This window comes from Raphanus sativus, chromosome 8 (genome assembly GCF_000801105.2).
Source record: "Raphanus sativus cultivar WK10039 chromosome 8, ASM80110v3, whole genome shotgun sequence".
Classification (NCBI taxonomy): domain Eukaryota; kingdom Viridiplantae; phylum Streptophyta; class Magnoliopsida; order Brassicales; family Brassicaceae; genus Raphanus; species Raphanus sativus.
Window position 1 is genome coordinate 1,652,861 of NC_079518.1, and position 15,065 is coordinate 1,667,925.

At 35.9% G+C, this 15,065-nt stretch overlaps 2 protein-coding genes and 1 pseudogene across 2 annotated transcripts; 1 reads left to right on the forward strand and 2 right to left on the reverse strand.

Annotated features, from left to right (window-relative positions):
• Nucleotides 1-22: 22 nt before the first annotated feature.
• On the forward strand, nucleotides 23-2,612 carry LOC108811416 (probable disease resistance RPP8-like protein 2; annotated as a pseudogene).
• A 5,413-nt stretch (nucleotides 2,613-8,025) lies between these two features.
• On the reverse strand, nucleotides 8,026-10,504 carry LOC108812768 (NADPH-dependent pterin aldehyde reductase). Its single transcript, XM_018585114.2, has 5 exons — nucleotides 10,221-10,504; nucleotides 9,873-9,942; nucleotides 9,096-9,289; nucleotides 8,473-8,645; nucleotides 8,026-8,298 (listed from the first exon to the last, which is right to left on the reverse strand). Exons 1-5 carry the CDS (start codon nucleotides 10,440-10,442, stop codon nucleotides 8,229-8,231), a joined length of 729 nt encoding a protein of 242 aa, XP_018440616.1. The 5' UTR covers nucleotides 10,443-10,504; the 3' UTR covers nucleotides 8,026-8,228.
• A 61-nt stretch (nucleotides 10,505-10,565) lies between these two features.
• On the reverse strand, nucleotides 10,566-14,536 carry LOC108812769 (zinc finger CCCH domain-containing protein 5). Its single transcript, XM_018585115.2, has 9 exons — nucleotides 14,100-14,536; nucleotides 13,844-13,993; nucleotides 13,625-13,756; nucleotides 13,377-13,535; nucleotides 12,525-12,617; nucleotides 12,257-12,373; nucleotides 12,013-12,087; nucleotides 11,709-11,926; nucleotides 10,566-11,581 (listed from the first exon to the last, which is right to left on the reverse strand). The coding sequence occupies exons 1-9, from the start codon at nucleotides 14,472-14,474 to the stop codon at nucleotides 10,708-10,710; spliced, it is 2,193 nt and encodes a 730-aa protein (XP_018440617.1). The 5' UTR covers nucleotides 14,475-14,536; the 3' UTR covers nucleotides 10,566-10,707.
• Between the last annotated feature and the right edge of the window lie 529 nt (nucleotides 14,537-15,065).

The following is a 15,065-nucleotide window of genomic DNA, read 5'->3' on the forward strand; positions in this document are numbered from 1 at the left end:
GAGGTCAAAATCAAATCAAATATAATGAATACAATGACTAGTCCAAGGATATTTGTAGCTGGATAAAGTTGACTTTTACTTTGACTCTGACTGAACTTTATAAAGATTCATTCATCTCTCTTCTTTCAGACAAGGTCGTAACCAGTGGGCAAAGAGCTGATTCAGACAAGGTAAATCTTGTCACTTCCGTACAGTTAAATACATGTTTGCTTTGCTTTGATCCGCCATTTCTACTTTGTTGTCGTGACTCCAGTTTGCTTACGAGATCTTGTTCCCTTTGTTATGCTGCATAAACAACGGGCCTGAATCGTTCACTCAAATCTTATTACAGGTAGTATGGCTGAACTGGTTGTGTCCTTCGGAGTTGAGAAGCTATGGGAACTCCTGAGTCGAGAGTCTGAAAGATTAACAGGAATAGACGAGCAAGTTGCTGGACTAAAGCGTCAGCTTGGAAGGTTACAGTCCTTGTTGAAAGATGCACATTGCCAAAAAACACCAGAGTGAAAGGGTGAGACACTTCTTGGAAAATGTCAAGGACATTGTCTATGACGCTGAGGATCTAATCGAATCCTTTCTTCTCAAAGAGTTTGGAGGGAAAGAGAAAGGAGGGATCAAGAAGCGTGTCAAAAGACTTGCTTTGTTTCTTACTGGATCGGCGCAAATTTGCATTAGATATCGAATGCACAACTAACAGGATCTCTGAGGAGATTGAGGGGATGAGAATTTTGGATTACAACAGATTATCGATGGTGGACCTTCTTCACTGCCACTGCAAGACAGAGAAAGGGAGCTAAGGGAGATCAGACAAACGTTTTCTAACAGTTGTGAAAGCGATCTTGTTGGGGTTGAGCAGAGTGTTGAAGAGTTGGTTTGCCATTTGGTGGGTAGTGATAGCCTTCAAGTGGTTTCTATATCAGGGATGGCCGGGTGGTATTGGTAAAACCACCCTCGCCAGACAAGTCTTTCATCACGTACGACATTGTCAGACGTCATTTCAATGGGTTTGTGTTTCGCAACAGTTTACACGGAAGTATGTTTGGCAGAGGATCTTGCGAGATCTTAGACCACATGATGAAGATATAATAAAGATGGACGAACATGCACTACAGGGTGAAGTCTTTGAACTCTTGCAAACCGGTAGATATTTGGTTGTTCTAGATGATGTATACGATGGATCATCAACAACCATTCAAGATAAGTGGAGAAGGCTACCTTGAAGAGTTGAGGAGGAGAAATATGGTTATTGTTGAAGAGAGCTATTTGAGTTCGAGAATGGAACGTTGTCAGATACATGTCATGATGAGGGAAGTATGTTTATCTAAAGCCAGAGAAGAGAACTTTCTTCAGTTCGTCAAAGTCCAGACTTCCACCTTCACCATCAATACTGAGTCTCCTAGTAGATCTCGTAGACTCGTTGTACATAGTGGTGATGCACTTGACATGCTGGGAGATAAAAACAACCGCAAAGCCAGGTCTGTTTTGGTTTTTGGAGCAGAAGATAACTGTTGGAAGCTTTCGAGTTTTCGAAACTTACCATTTTGAAGGAGGGAAGCTACCTCCAAGCATTGGCATTGGAGAGCTCATCCACTTGAGGTTCTTGAGCTTACACGAGGCTGGTGTATCTCACCTCCCGTCTTCTCTGCGGACTCTAAAGCTTCTGCTATGTCTAAACCTAAACGTTGCTGATCTGTTACACCTTGTCCATGTGCCAGATGTTTTGAAAGAGATGCAAGAACTGAGGTACCCTCTCTTACCTCGTTCAATGCATGACAAAACAAAGTTGAAACTAGGGTGGTCTAGTGAACCTAGAGTCCTTAACAAATTTCTCAACCAAACACAGTCGCGTGACAGACCTCCTCCGTATGACCAAGCTCAGAGCTCTCAGTGTGAACTTCAGCGGCGGTTGCACTTTCCACACCCTCTCCTCATCTCTTCATGAACTGAGAAACCTCGAGACGCTTAGTGTGCATGATCGCCGAAAAACCCGTGCGGCTGATCATTGGAGGTGGTGGTGACATCGTTCTTTAACATTGTCCATGCACATGCCAAAGTTTCTGGATCCAATACCGATTCTTGAAAAGTTGCTTCACCTTGAAGTCGGTTTATCTTTCGTGGGGAAGAGAATGGTGTGCTCGAGAGGTGGGTTTCCTCAGCTACGTGCTCTGAAGATGTCTTATCAGAAAGAAATGGAAGAGTGGTGTGTAGAAGAAGGGTCGATGCCATGTCTTAGGAACTTCCTGATGGGCTCATGTATATAACGTCCTTAAAGGAACTGAAGATAGAGAGAATGAAGAGGGAGTGGTGGGAGAGATTGGTACCAAGTGGAGAAGATTACTGCAAGGTCAAACATATACCCAGTGTTCAGTTTATCAACTGTGACGGCCACTAAGGTGAATAAACCAGTAGCAATAAAATCATAACAAGTCTTGTTGTTATCATGTTCATGACTCTCCTCCTGATCAGCTGATGATCCACGAGAGCAAGTTTGTAATTAGATGGAAATCGTGAACCAGTCATATCCGTTTCCACTCTGTAATCGACACATGTTTTTTTTTTTTTTTGTTGTATTGAAAATTAAAAGAGGCATACATCCCACTAATGATTTCTGACCATTCAGCTTTCGTCTAACACGTCTGGCTAGACCTGAGTATTTTACTCGGTCCTGGAAATCCGAAACAGAATCGGTCTGAAAAAAAAAGCAAAAAATTACAAGTAGATAGCCGAGTCCAAAATTTATTTACTTGAAAGAATCATAGCTTCCAGATTGATTGACCCGAATAGACCTATGCCTAAAAAAACTCTGATCCCAATAGATCCGATCTGATAAAAATCAAGTTGTACCCATCTAAAATATAAATATCAAGAGTATGATTTCATGTCTTCTATTTTCTGTATTTTAATTTATGATTTAGTTGTAATGTTTTTTTTGTTTGTAATCTTCATTATTATTTTGGTAGGGTAATATGATTTTTGTATGTAAAATTTAGAATTTAAATCTGTTTGATTTCAATTATTAAATAGTTTATTTTGGTTATTTTCAAAATTCTAGATAATTATGACAGATTTTGATTAATTTTTGATAAGATCCAGATATATGATTTTACTAAAAGAAATGCACTCATATTTTTATATACTCTGACCTTCCATGTTATAATTGTTAGATATGTATTAGGTGTCTCCATAAATTGATGTGTGAGTAATAGCACCTTCTAAAATATGATATCAAAATAATTACATTAGCCTCTAAAATTTATATCTTATTTATAAGTAATTGAGTGAAATGAAAACAAAATGTTTATATATTGTTGAATATCCACTTTGAAAATATTAACATTAAATTACATATTGAATTTAACAATTTCTGTATAAAAAGTAGTTGTTTAGTTGTCGTTTTTAATTTAAGTATTTTTAGTTTAAGTATTGAAAGAAAGAAATACAAGCTTAATAAACATATAGATTTAAATAAACTATATTCTGTATTTTAGAGAAAAAATATTAATAAAAGGAAAAAAATAACTATAAGAAGAATATTTTTAGCAAAAACAAAGGAAAAATAAAGAAAATATATCATTAAGAACTTTAGACTTTTGAACTTTATTATTAAGAAATTTAGAGTTTTGAGCCTTATAAGTTTCAGATTGACCTCTTCTTAGTGTTGGGCCTTATATCGACAACATAAAATTTTGATTAATTTCAATTAGTTAGCAAAATAACAGAAATTTGTTGATTAATTTCAATTAGTTAGCAAAATAACAGAACAAGAGTTTCTAATTGTTATTTTATATGAATAATCTAATTTTTTTGTCTCGCTTATACATGAACAAACAGTGGTCAAAATGTATTAGGCGAAAAATGAAGCAGAGAATGACTATAATTGGCAAGTATGGCAATGGAATGGAACTGGATGCCCCAACAGATCTCATCCCAACGAGAATCATGAGATTTGCTAGGGACGTCACCAAAGATCACGAGGTTCTTTTTTTTCATATTGACGAAACATCTATATCGTCAAGGTATATTAACAATGAAATATTGAACCGAATTCAATAAGGAAGGGACCTGAATCAACCAAAATTCATTTAAATAATTCGATTCGTTAACTATATATAAGATTATGTATACAATTTTGTAAAATGTATTCTGTTGAAATTACAAGAAAACAAAATGAAGTACAGCCGGAATATATATGTATTGGGAAAACTATTAGGGTTGTGGGTGTAGTGTGTTCGAAACAAATTTGAAAAACCTTCTAAAAAGGGAAGCTAGAAATGTTGTCACCATCCTTGATCCACGTGCTGTGATGTCCATGTCAACGTCTAGATACTTGTTTGTATCTTGTAAGAATTTCAATCTTCGTTTTGGTTTGCTTTTGTTTTATTTTATCAAAATTTTTTTGACATTATCGCATTTATTATAAATAAACACCAGATACAAAACAAGTGTAGTAGCTTAGAGAAAATAAATGCAACGGTAGCTAGGCATTAACTTTTTAAAGATAATGAAATGTAAGGTTGACAACAACATCGCTTAGGCTCTTTAAGAGAAGGAGAAGCACATTACCCAAGACCTTGATAGCCATAAATTAAACAGTCATGCTGACATTCATACCATGTGTATCCATCTCTACACAAAGTTATACAGTGGTCATACAAGAACTTTTGGATCTCTACACCAGCACAAACGGATATAAATTATTAATTAATTATGTTCGATATAACATATATGTTCCTAATATACCGTTACATAATATATCGCTAAAAACAGTATAACATGCCCACACGATAATATCATAATACTAACTTTTGAATCCGATGTCCAGAAAAAAATGAAACTTTTTAATCCATACCATATACATTAAAGGATGGTATTACAGTTTCTACATAGCCATTGTTTTATTAATGGACACTTTAATGTTGTTTGCTTGATTTCTTTATTCTCACTCATGTTGCAATTTTCGTTGACGTCTCCGTTCTAATGCTCTGGTTTGCAGAGTTCTGTTTGTAAGCTTGACTATTTTAATGATACGTTTTTGTTTTTAATATGTTGGCTTTATGGATACTACTCCCTCTCTGGGTCACAATAGGAGCTTCAAACCCAACGCTGATTCGAACAATCAACGTAAGATTTATGATTCTTATCTAAGTCTGATTATTAAATTTGGTTTCTTATAACATTCATATTTTGATGTTTCACATTTAACTTAATATAATGTCGTTTATCTTTTCTTTTCATGAAATTAAAGAGCCCGATGGTGACGTCATCGATTGTATCAAGAGATACGATCAGCCCGCGTTTGGGCATCTTCTTCTAAAACACTATATAACTAAGTGGTTGTCCATGAATCCGCGGATATATTATTATAAGAAAACATATATTATGTGTAGAATATTGAAAAGTTTCCTTATAAAATTTGATGTAAAACTAATTACTGAATATTTATAAATAACAAGCTTGTAGAATTATATATGTAATTATCACATTAACTTCTTCTATATATATTATGTATTTTCTCCAGTTCTTTCTTATTTTTACCGTTATTATTTTCATTCTTATTATTAATTTTTGCTAATATTTTCTTAAGTTTTTACATATTCTTTGCCAAATATTTATTTCTCTCTCTAAATAGTAATACAAACCACTCTATCTTATATATTTTTCAGTCATAAAATTACTTTATTCACTTCATTATTTGACTTGAATGCAAAATATTTCTTTATCAAAGTTCTCACATGTTCTAATCAATATAATTTATCCAATATTCAGAGCCTAATTATTTATAAAGTATATGGACACTATAAGAGATCAATATTTACTATAGATATGATTATATTTTAATATGAATATGAAATCATTAATTCTATAAATTTTATCTATTTATTATTTTATATAATATATAAATATAAAAAGAATTGATCAAACATTATTACACCTTCTATAATTTTGAAAAATAGCTACCATATATTATTATTTATAATATCATTTAGGTTATTTTCAAGTGATAATAATTAATTTTAGGCTTATCTTTTATTTTAAATCTAATTAAATAATTAAAATTGTCAAAAGTTTCATTCATTATATTATGTAGTTTATAAATATAAAAATAATTAATCAAATTTTTATTATTTTTATATATATTTCAACAATTAGTCTTGGAAAGTTTTTTACTACTCCCTCCGTTTCGATTTAATTGTCGTTCTAGAGAAATTTTCGTTTTAAAACAAGTGTCGTTTTAGAGTTTCAATGCAAAATTTATTTAAAAAATCTCAATTTTATTTTTCTATTGGTTGAAATGTGATTAGATTTATAGGTAATTGTGTTTTTATCTTGAAAATATATAAAATCATATGTTTTCTTAATCTGTGTGCATAAACTTAGAACAACAATTAAAATGAAACGGATAGAGTATTAATTATTTTTCTATATTAGCGAGTCAAAGAATTGTTTTTGTAAATTGACACCTGTTTGAATACTTGTAGGTGTCATTTAATTAGGATTCTCAAATCAATTACAGTTTCAGAAAATCTGTCGCTTGTGAATTTCATTAAATGCATAATTCAGTGTTGAAAAGTTATGTAATTATAGTTTGGTAATATGGTATAAAGTTTATTTGAATTTAGAATTGATATTAAACAAAAATCTTTACAATTTTTTTTGCATATACTGGTATTATGTGAAATCATAATCCATTGTAGCACATCATCAACCAGCGAAAGAGTGGCAATCTTGTTTTTGCTTTTGTATCACTGACGACAACTTTGGCTAAATGCAAAATTACAATTATACTATTTTTTTATCGAAAGGAAACAATTTCAAAATAAGTTTAATTGAGTTTTCATTATAGCTAAACTAGACATGGGCATTCGAGGTCCCAACCGGATTTCGGTTTTATCCAATCGGGTTTCGGTTTTTCGGATTTATCAAAATCAGTCTCATTCGGATTATTTGAAATTTCGGTTCGGGACCGGTTCGGGTTCTATCGGGTTCGGATCGGAGTTAGTAAATCTTCAAAGAACCGGTACAATCCAATGTACTTTCGGATTCGGATTCCAATCGGTTCTTCGGTTTAAAAATATCTGATTTGTACCTACTTTATAACCAAAACATAAGTAAAATTAGTTTGTTTTGGTTTCAAATACCTAATTTGTACCTTTTTGTAACTAAAATATAAATAAAATCGATTTAAAAATAAAAAACGAACATCAACCATGATCATTCAAAATCAAACGAAAAGAAAACATATTTAAAAAGAAAACAAAATGAATGAAATCATAAAACAAAAATCACGACCTCATGAAATGAGAAACATTGTTTAATGAAAATAAAATCTAAATCTAAATATTTCAGAATTCAACAACCACCTTTAACCATCAACCTTCATGTAATAGAATCACCAACATTTAGATGTTCAATATATCTTAATGTATTTTGAGTACATATTAGGAATTGAGATCATGTTTGGTATAAAATCTTTTAGGGTTTTGAATGTTTCGGGTTCTATCGAAAATCCATTTAGATTCGGGTTCGGTTCGGATAATATCCATAATCCAAAATATCAAAAAACAAGATCCATTAGGTATTTATGTCGGATTCAGATCGATTCGGATTCATTTTTATCAGTCGAATTCGGTTTGGATTTTCGGGTTCGGTTTATTTGCCCAGCCCTAAGCTAAACAATACAAATATTTACTTCAAGAAGTATCTATAATATATTTTTGATCAATAAATACCGTAAACTGTATTTAATTTAAGTAAAAAAAATTAGTATCAAGTTTGACTCATTTCTCTACCTACTTATTATAAACAAACTCGAATCAACGGACACTCTAATGTTAAAGATTGACTAAACACTCGAATCAGTGGACACTTTAATGTTAAAGATTGACTAAACAACTCGAATCAACGGACGAAGGTGCAGGGTCGGTATTTCGGGTCTGGATCGGTTAGATGTAGATCAGTTTGGTTTTAGCTTGGTTAAAGTTATTTCCGTTTGGTTGATCATCAATTTGTCCTACGGCTCTTGCTACATCTCCAAACTTTTTATATATCAAAAACTGACTTCAGTAAAAACGTTACAAAAAAATGTAACTTAGTCGAACTTAAGAACGTAGTGACTATGCTAAATTTCTGGTTACAGAAAAATGAATCAAAGCCTCAAATAAAAGGGCGGCTCTACTGACAAAGCTCCTTCTCATATCACTCAAGTTGAAAAGAAAAATATAATTTAGTTGTTAGACAGTAAGAGATCCGCCATTATCACCCGCTGTAAGGTTCAAAATCATCGTTGCAGCCTTCACAGCCCTGTTACATTTTTCATCCCACATCAAAGGCTTAGGGTTCCAGGCAATTAATCCATTAAAAAGAAACACATGAGATGAGAGACTATGCATCGCATGTTATGAGAAATTAATTTCAACCAAATACATTTGTTTACAAAAATGTCAATGTTCTGAGGAGGTTGGGGGGTTTGCTTACCAAGCGTCAGGAGCTTGATACAAGGAAGCTGTGTTGCCAAAGCAGGAAGTGAGCAATTCTGTGTTGATCACTCCTGGATTTAATGCAACCACCGCCATTCCTTCAGCTATCTCTTTTGCCACTGATCGGCTTAAACCCTCGATCGCCCATTTGGATGCACAGTAAGGTGCAACCTGCAGATCCAGTTTTGGTTTCAAAAGTTAACCTCACCAGGTCCAGAAATGCAGAGCACAGAAGAAGACTATCAGAATAAAGTTATCTACAAGGATCTTGTAAGACTATGACAAAGGGGACCAACCAAGTAATTTGGTTGAACCTTTAAGATGAAGCTATAGTCTCTCCCTACCATCTATGTTATCAATTCACAGTCTTTCCTCATTTCCATGTATGATAACTTAGTACTGTTTACTCCAACATCACTGACAAGGTTCCGGCTTCATTGAAGCTTATTAGAGAGGAATCCAACAACATTTCTATATCCGAACAAAGTCTAGCTCACGATAACTTTATATATTCAAAATGTCCCTATGTTTTACTCTGTCTCTGTTACTATTCTTCTGTAACTATAAGAACAAACATAGGATGATAGCTCGTGGCTCAATTAAGTGATGAATGAAACTCACCAGTGCAGCACCAGATCTTCCCCATCCAGAAGACATGTTAACAATAATCCCTTGCTTCCGTGGGAGCATCAGAGGGATGAAATGACGCAGTACATTCACTACTCCTTTAACGTTTGTATCCATAACACTGTCGAAATCTTCTGCAGAGACTTCCCAAATCTTGCTGTTCTTATTGATAGTACCGGCATTGTTAACTGAAACGTGCATTTTACTAACATAAAAAAAACTAAAGAAAGATCACAGTGAAAAATGATGCCAAACAATATGCCCAATAATTATAGAACGTGCCGAAGAAGCCGATCATGTAAACCATCAAAACTAGATTTTTCACAGACATGGCCCTTAAAAAATGACTTCTTGTATGTCAAGTTGTCAACAAAGGATACAACGGGCAGATGAGTTAAAGCACTGCTTCATAATACTCAGGAACTCAAGGGAAAACCAAAAATTTCAGAGCATGAGGGTTTTATATCCCATAGGAAAGTAAGGGAGGAGCATTAGCATTTAGCAGACGTCATCTGACTATCGTTTTCATCACGATACGATGACCACCAAGATTTTATCATTTTATTTTAAGGCAAGCTGATTAACGTACCTAACAAAAAGAAAACACTAAACTAAGGATTATTACTATAAAACACATTAGGGAACAATCTAATGATCTCTCTAAAACAAATGATAGCCACCAACCACTAAAAAAACACCATGACATCAAACTTTGAAACTGTTGCCTCACAAGGAATCAAAAAGAAGGTTCGAAACATATATATAATATACCTATGATGTCTGGGACACCCTTCTTCTCCATGATTGTGTGTGCCATCTCTTTGACGCTGCTGTCTGATTTCTGCAAACATACATCCATACATAGACCATAAAATCATACTCAAAGGTTTAGCTTCAGTAGATCACATGAGTTCATCAAAATCAAACCCTAGCCGATTGAAAATATAATCAATTAAACAATCGGTTCACTTTCATAAAATTCCAAGTGTTTATAGTATGAACACATCGTTGTGGATATACAACATTTCATAAACAAATCTCTTCGTGTTTTCCGGTAACTACCATCTATCTAGTTCTACAACAATTATCACACGAAGTACACGAAGAGCGGCAATTTACCACGTCGGCGGTGAGGAGGAGGTGATTCTCCGGGGAGGAGAGCTCGGATTGAAGAGCGGTGAGCTTCTCCTGAGTGCGGGCGCATCCAATCACGGTGTGGCCTCGCTTCGCCAGCTCCAGAGATAAGGCTCTTCCCAGTCCTTTGCTCACTCCCGTTATCAGCACTGTTTTCGCCGCCGTAACGGAATTCGCAGCCCCGCTGAAAGGCGTCGCTATCGTCATCGTGCAGCTTAGACACCCGATCAAACTTCTCCCTTCGACGGTGAGAAATGTGTATATATATTTTCCGAGGTTTCTCTCTTTTATCTTTTCTTTCTTTTTTTTTTGTGACGTCACTCAGAATCATTTGTTTATCGTTAAAATTATTTATTTTTAACACAAAAAAAAACTTTTAATTTAACTTTCGCCAAAAGAAAAACTCAAAACATGTGATGAAACTAAAGTTTTACAAGAGGAGATAAAATGAAGAGATGATGATGAACGATGATCATATTGGTCTCCAACGCTCAATCTCCTCCTCTGGTCCCTTAGGAGGAGTCTGCTCGTGTGACCTTCTTCGTTTCCTATGCCTACTACCAGATCTCTCTCTGTGTCTTTCCTCTCTCTCCTCATCATCACTTGATGAGCCACTTACATTCTCTCTCTTTCCATTTCTCTCGACTTCTTGTGATTCTCGGCCTTGTTTTCCTTTCATGCTTCGATCAGAAGAATCAGGATCACCCGTCTTGTATCTACGTCTATGCTTGTTTATGTCCCTATCTTTATGCGGACGATGTCTACTTTCACTCGAGTCTCCCTCGTGCGAATATCTTGAGCTGCTTCTTTCCCTCTGCGACTTCTCGCCAACTGCATGAACCCTATCATCTCCATGATTCTCCTTCTGATCAGCAGCTGATGATCCTTCTTTTCTTGACCTCCTGTCGGAACTAGACCGATGGGTTCTAGCGTCCTCTTCATCGTCCACCTCTCCTTGAACTTCTGAATCTGAGCCTCTTCTGCCATAACGCCTTGAGCGTTTCCGTTTGTGACTAGGCTCTCCTGAATCATCATCATCATCATCGGAATACCTCCCATGGATTCTTCTTTTCCTCGTCACCCCATGTCCCGGAGAGTGTTCAGACCATTTGCTTTCGTGACGCGATGTCTCTTTACCATACCGTGGCTCTTTATACATCATCTCTCTCTCTACACTACCGTCTCTGGTACCTCTAGGACTTCCATCTCCACCATGACAGCTCTCTTCGTGCCTACTAAGTTTGTGTCCACGAGTACTCTCCCGTGTATCACTGTGATTCGTACGGCTCCTATAAGAAGGCCTCACATGATCATGTTCCCTCGATCTAGATCTTCTTGAAGGTTGCCTGACATGGAAACAATACCACATGAGCATGACGCTTTATTACAACATTAAGCAGGAAATACACGGATAATGTTTATTCAAAGATCAAGATACTTTAAAGGCAAGATCTCCAATATATATTAAGCTACCTCTGTGAATCTGTTGGTTGATCTGATCTAACATCACTTAACGACCCTGAATATTCACGCTCCGTGTGCTTCAAGTATTCATCTGAATAACCAAATAAAGCGGTCATTTTGCGAATCCAGAATCTCGGAGGTGGTTTGTCATAGTCAGCCCATTCATAGTCTCCACCAGGGTTTCGGAAACAATGGATAAAGTTGCACGCAGATCCACGAGAGCAAGTCTGTAAAATTTATATGGAGATCATGAACTAGTGATAAAAAGCCAGAAAATGGAATATCAGTGTATGGATCAGATGAAGAGTCATACTTTAAGCCTCGACTTCATGTACTCCCCGCATATGGCGACTTTCCATCTTGAGATGTTGACAAATTCGCAGTTCACCTAAATGAGGAACATGCAATTATCATGGACAAGAATGTCAGCAAGTTTATCTATAGAACTTCATTTGTTTCAGGACAGAGTGAACAAAACACTATGATGATAAGAACAAATGAGACCTCTGACAAAACGCCATACACTTGGGTTACAGTTTCCGAGGAAATTAGTTTACCTGTTTACCGGCAAAATATCGACCATTAATGGACTGGTAGGCAAGAAGAGCTGATTCCAGTGATCTGTAGTGTACATACACATTGCCCTTCAAGTGGAGTGAGCCATTTCTACATACCTGAAATGGACAAATAATTTTCCTCTTGAGAAAAGAAAGGCTAGGAGAGAAGGTCAAAAGACAATACATATCTACCAGCATGTTTTATTATCAAACACGGGATCAGGATGATAGCTGATATTGGAAAATAAATCGGAGATGAGGGACATACTTTGAAATTGATAAGTTCTCCAAACTTCAGGAACTCCGTATGAACATCTTCATAAAATTCTTCGTAACAATGTTCAGCTTCCTCTTCTGTATACTGCAAGGAAGACGGGGCAAAAGGAGGGAGAAAGTAAACTACAGAAAGTCACTAAAACAACAAAGCCAGGCTAGATAATATGCAATATGAGGTCCAGTAGCCATGATATCAAGTAAACAAGGATAGATACAGCCTTACGAAATTATAACTGCTTTACTTCCTTTTCAGACACTACAAGCCCAGACCGCATGAAGGACACTATTATGTTCTTAATTCAGGAAAACTAAAGTATTTTTGAGGTATTGAACAGTGGATGAGTCACTTATCCCATATCACTCACTCCCACGAGGTTATAAGAAGACACTCAAAAGCACGAGAAATGAAACACCGACAAACAATTGGGAGATTGCATAGCGTTCTAGAAATCAATATTCAATAACTCCAAATATACAAGAAATCAAGCTAAAGTACGTTTGTCTATAGTATTGCTATGAAAGAGACACTAATTATTTGCGTGCACAGTACTAGATAATCTATCAATCAAGTAGGATACAGAGAAGTGAACTGCAACTCCAACCCAGCCCAGGTTATAATCAACCACCTCCACTGAAGTGAATCCATCAATGTCTGATGGAAGTTAAAGAAGATGGTAACAACAATAAAGAAACAAACAGCAGAATTCTGAAAATCTAGAGCACGCAGCAAAAAAAAAGAAAGGCAGAGGGACTTTGATAATTTGGATTCAGAAAACGAATAAGCCTAGAGTAGAACTAACTATTATCAGGATACACGCATCAGGAGATGACAGCGGTTACAGACCTCAAGCCCCTCATCCTGTTCCCAAGCAATGCCAGGACCATTATACATGTTCTTCATAAGTATAGTGCACGATTTATCAGGGTAGAAATGAACTCTGCTGCAACGCGGGCCAAATCGACAAGCTCCAGTCTTTAAATGGAAAGGACAATGAGCTTTATCCTAAACATTGAGAAAGAAAAAAAAAAGAAGTAAGCGTATTTACTAGAAGGAACATAAGAACGATACATAAAGAGGGATACAACAATCACCTGCTCAGTACCAAAGTTGGGAACTTCCTGTGCAACACTATCCAGAATCTGTTGAGCAGAACTAACATTCTGAGACTTTGACAAAGCTTCTGTTCCAGGAGGTAGAGGATTTGATGTAGGCCTGTCAGCAATCTTCAAAACACACTACACATTAGAACTCTAGACGAAAATCAAAATACACTCAAGAATGGTATGTTCACCTAGAAAATAATCAAATACCTCATTTACATCCACCTGAGCTACTGTTTTCTTTGGAACCCTCACTTTGTTCTTCCTGAGAATGATCTCATTACCCTTGAATATAATCTCTGGAGGCCCTTCTTCTATATATTCATATTCATCATCATCCTCATCCTCATCCTTACTAGCCTGCCAAAAGAAGGGTATGTACATCAATCTCACGGATTCAAATCTAATTCAAAACTTTAAACATATCATCCATGGATTCAATCAACAGCTACACAAAGGACTATACCTCAAGAAGCTTTCTCGACTCCTCTAACTCCTTCCAACGCCTCTCTTCCTCCTCCTCTTTCTTCCTCTTAATCTCCATAGCCTCTCTCCAAGCTCTCTCACTCTCCTCGAACTCTTTAAGCTCCTTCTCTCTTTTCCGCGCCTCCTCTTCCTCGATCGCCTTCAGCTTCTCCTGCTCCGCCGGATCGTTTAACTTAGCCTCCGCCTCTTCTCTCTCCTTCGATGCTATCTCCTTCCTCACCTGCTTCCTCTTCAGTTTCTTCATCGCTTTTCGTTTCTCCTTGCGGCTCATCTCCGCCGATTTCTCTTTACTCTCTTCCATCGATTCTTCGAGTCGCTCTCCTTCTTCCGGCTTTTCGCTCTGCGGCTCCGTCATCACGATCGCGTTAACCTCTCTCGCTCGGAGGTTGAAGAAGAAGAAGAAGAAGGAACCCTCTTGAGTCGGTTAGCCTAAACCGATATTGAATAATACAATCGAATAAAAGAATACCAAAAATAACCGAAAACGATATACATTTGGATCAAACCGTACCAAACCGGAGAGCCCTGCTAGTTGGTTCTTTTTTCCGCTACCCATTTAATTTAAATCAAGTGTTGTTTAGACGAGCCGATTTTCCGAAAAACATACGTGTCTGATCTATATGAGAAAAAAACATAACTTCTAATTCTTGTTTATTGTTTTAGACAAGAGTGTCTCTATAATCTCTGTTATGTCTACATGATTAACCACGGTCTTTTAGTCGGTTTTCTTAATTAATGATTTGATATTTTTTATTTAATTAATATTTTTTTGCTAAGATACGGATCTTATATTTCTTATTTAAAATACGATTATTAACTTTTCTTAGTTAAAATAAAAAAAAAAAAAAATCGTCTATCCGAAGTTAAGAACTTCAGTTAAGAGATCGGGTTAATCATAGTCTTATGTTCTGTTCTACTAAGTTCAGTTCAGTTCTGTTCATATTAC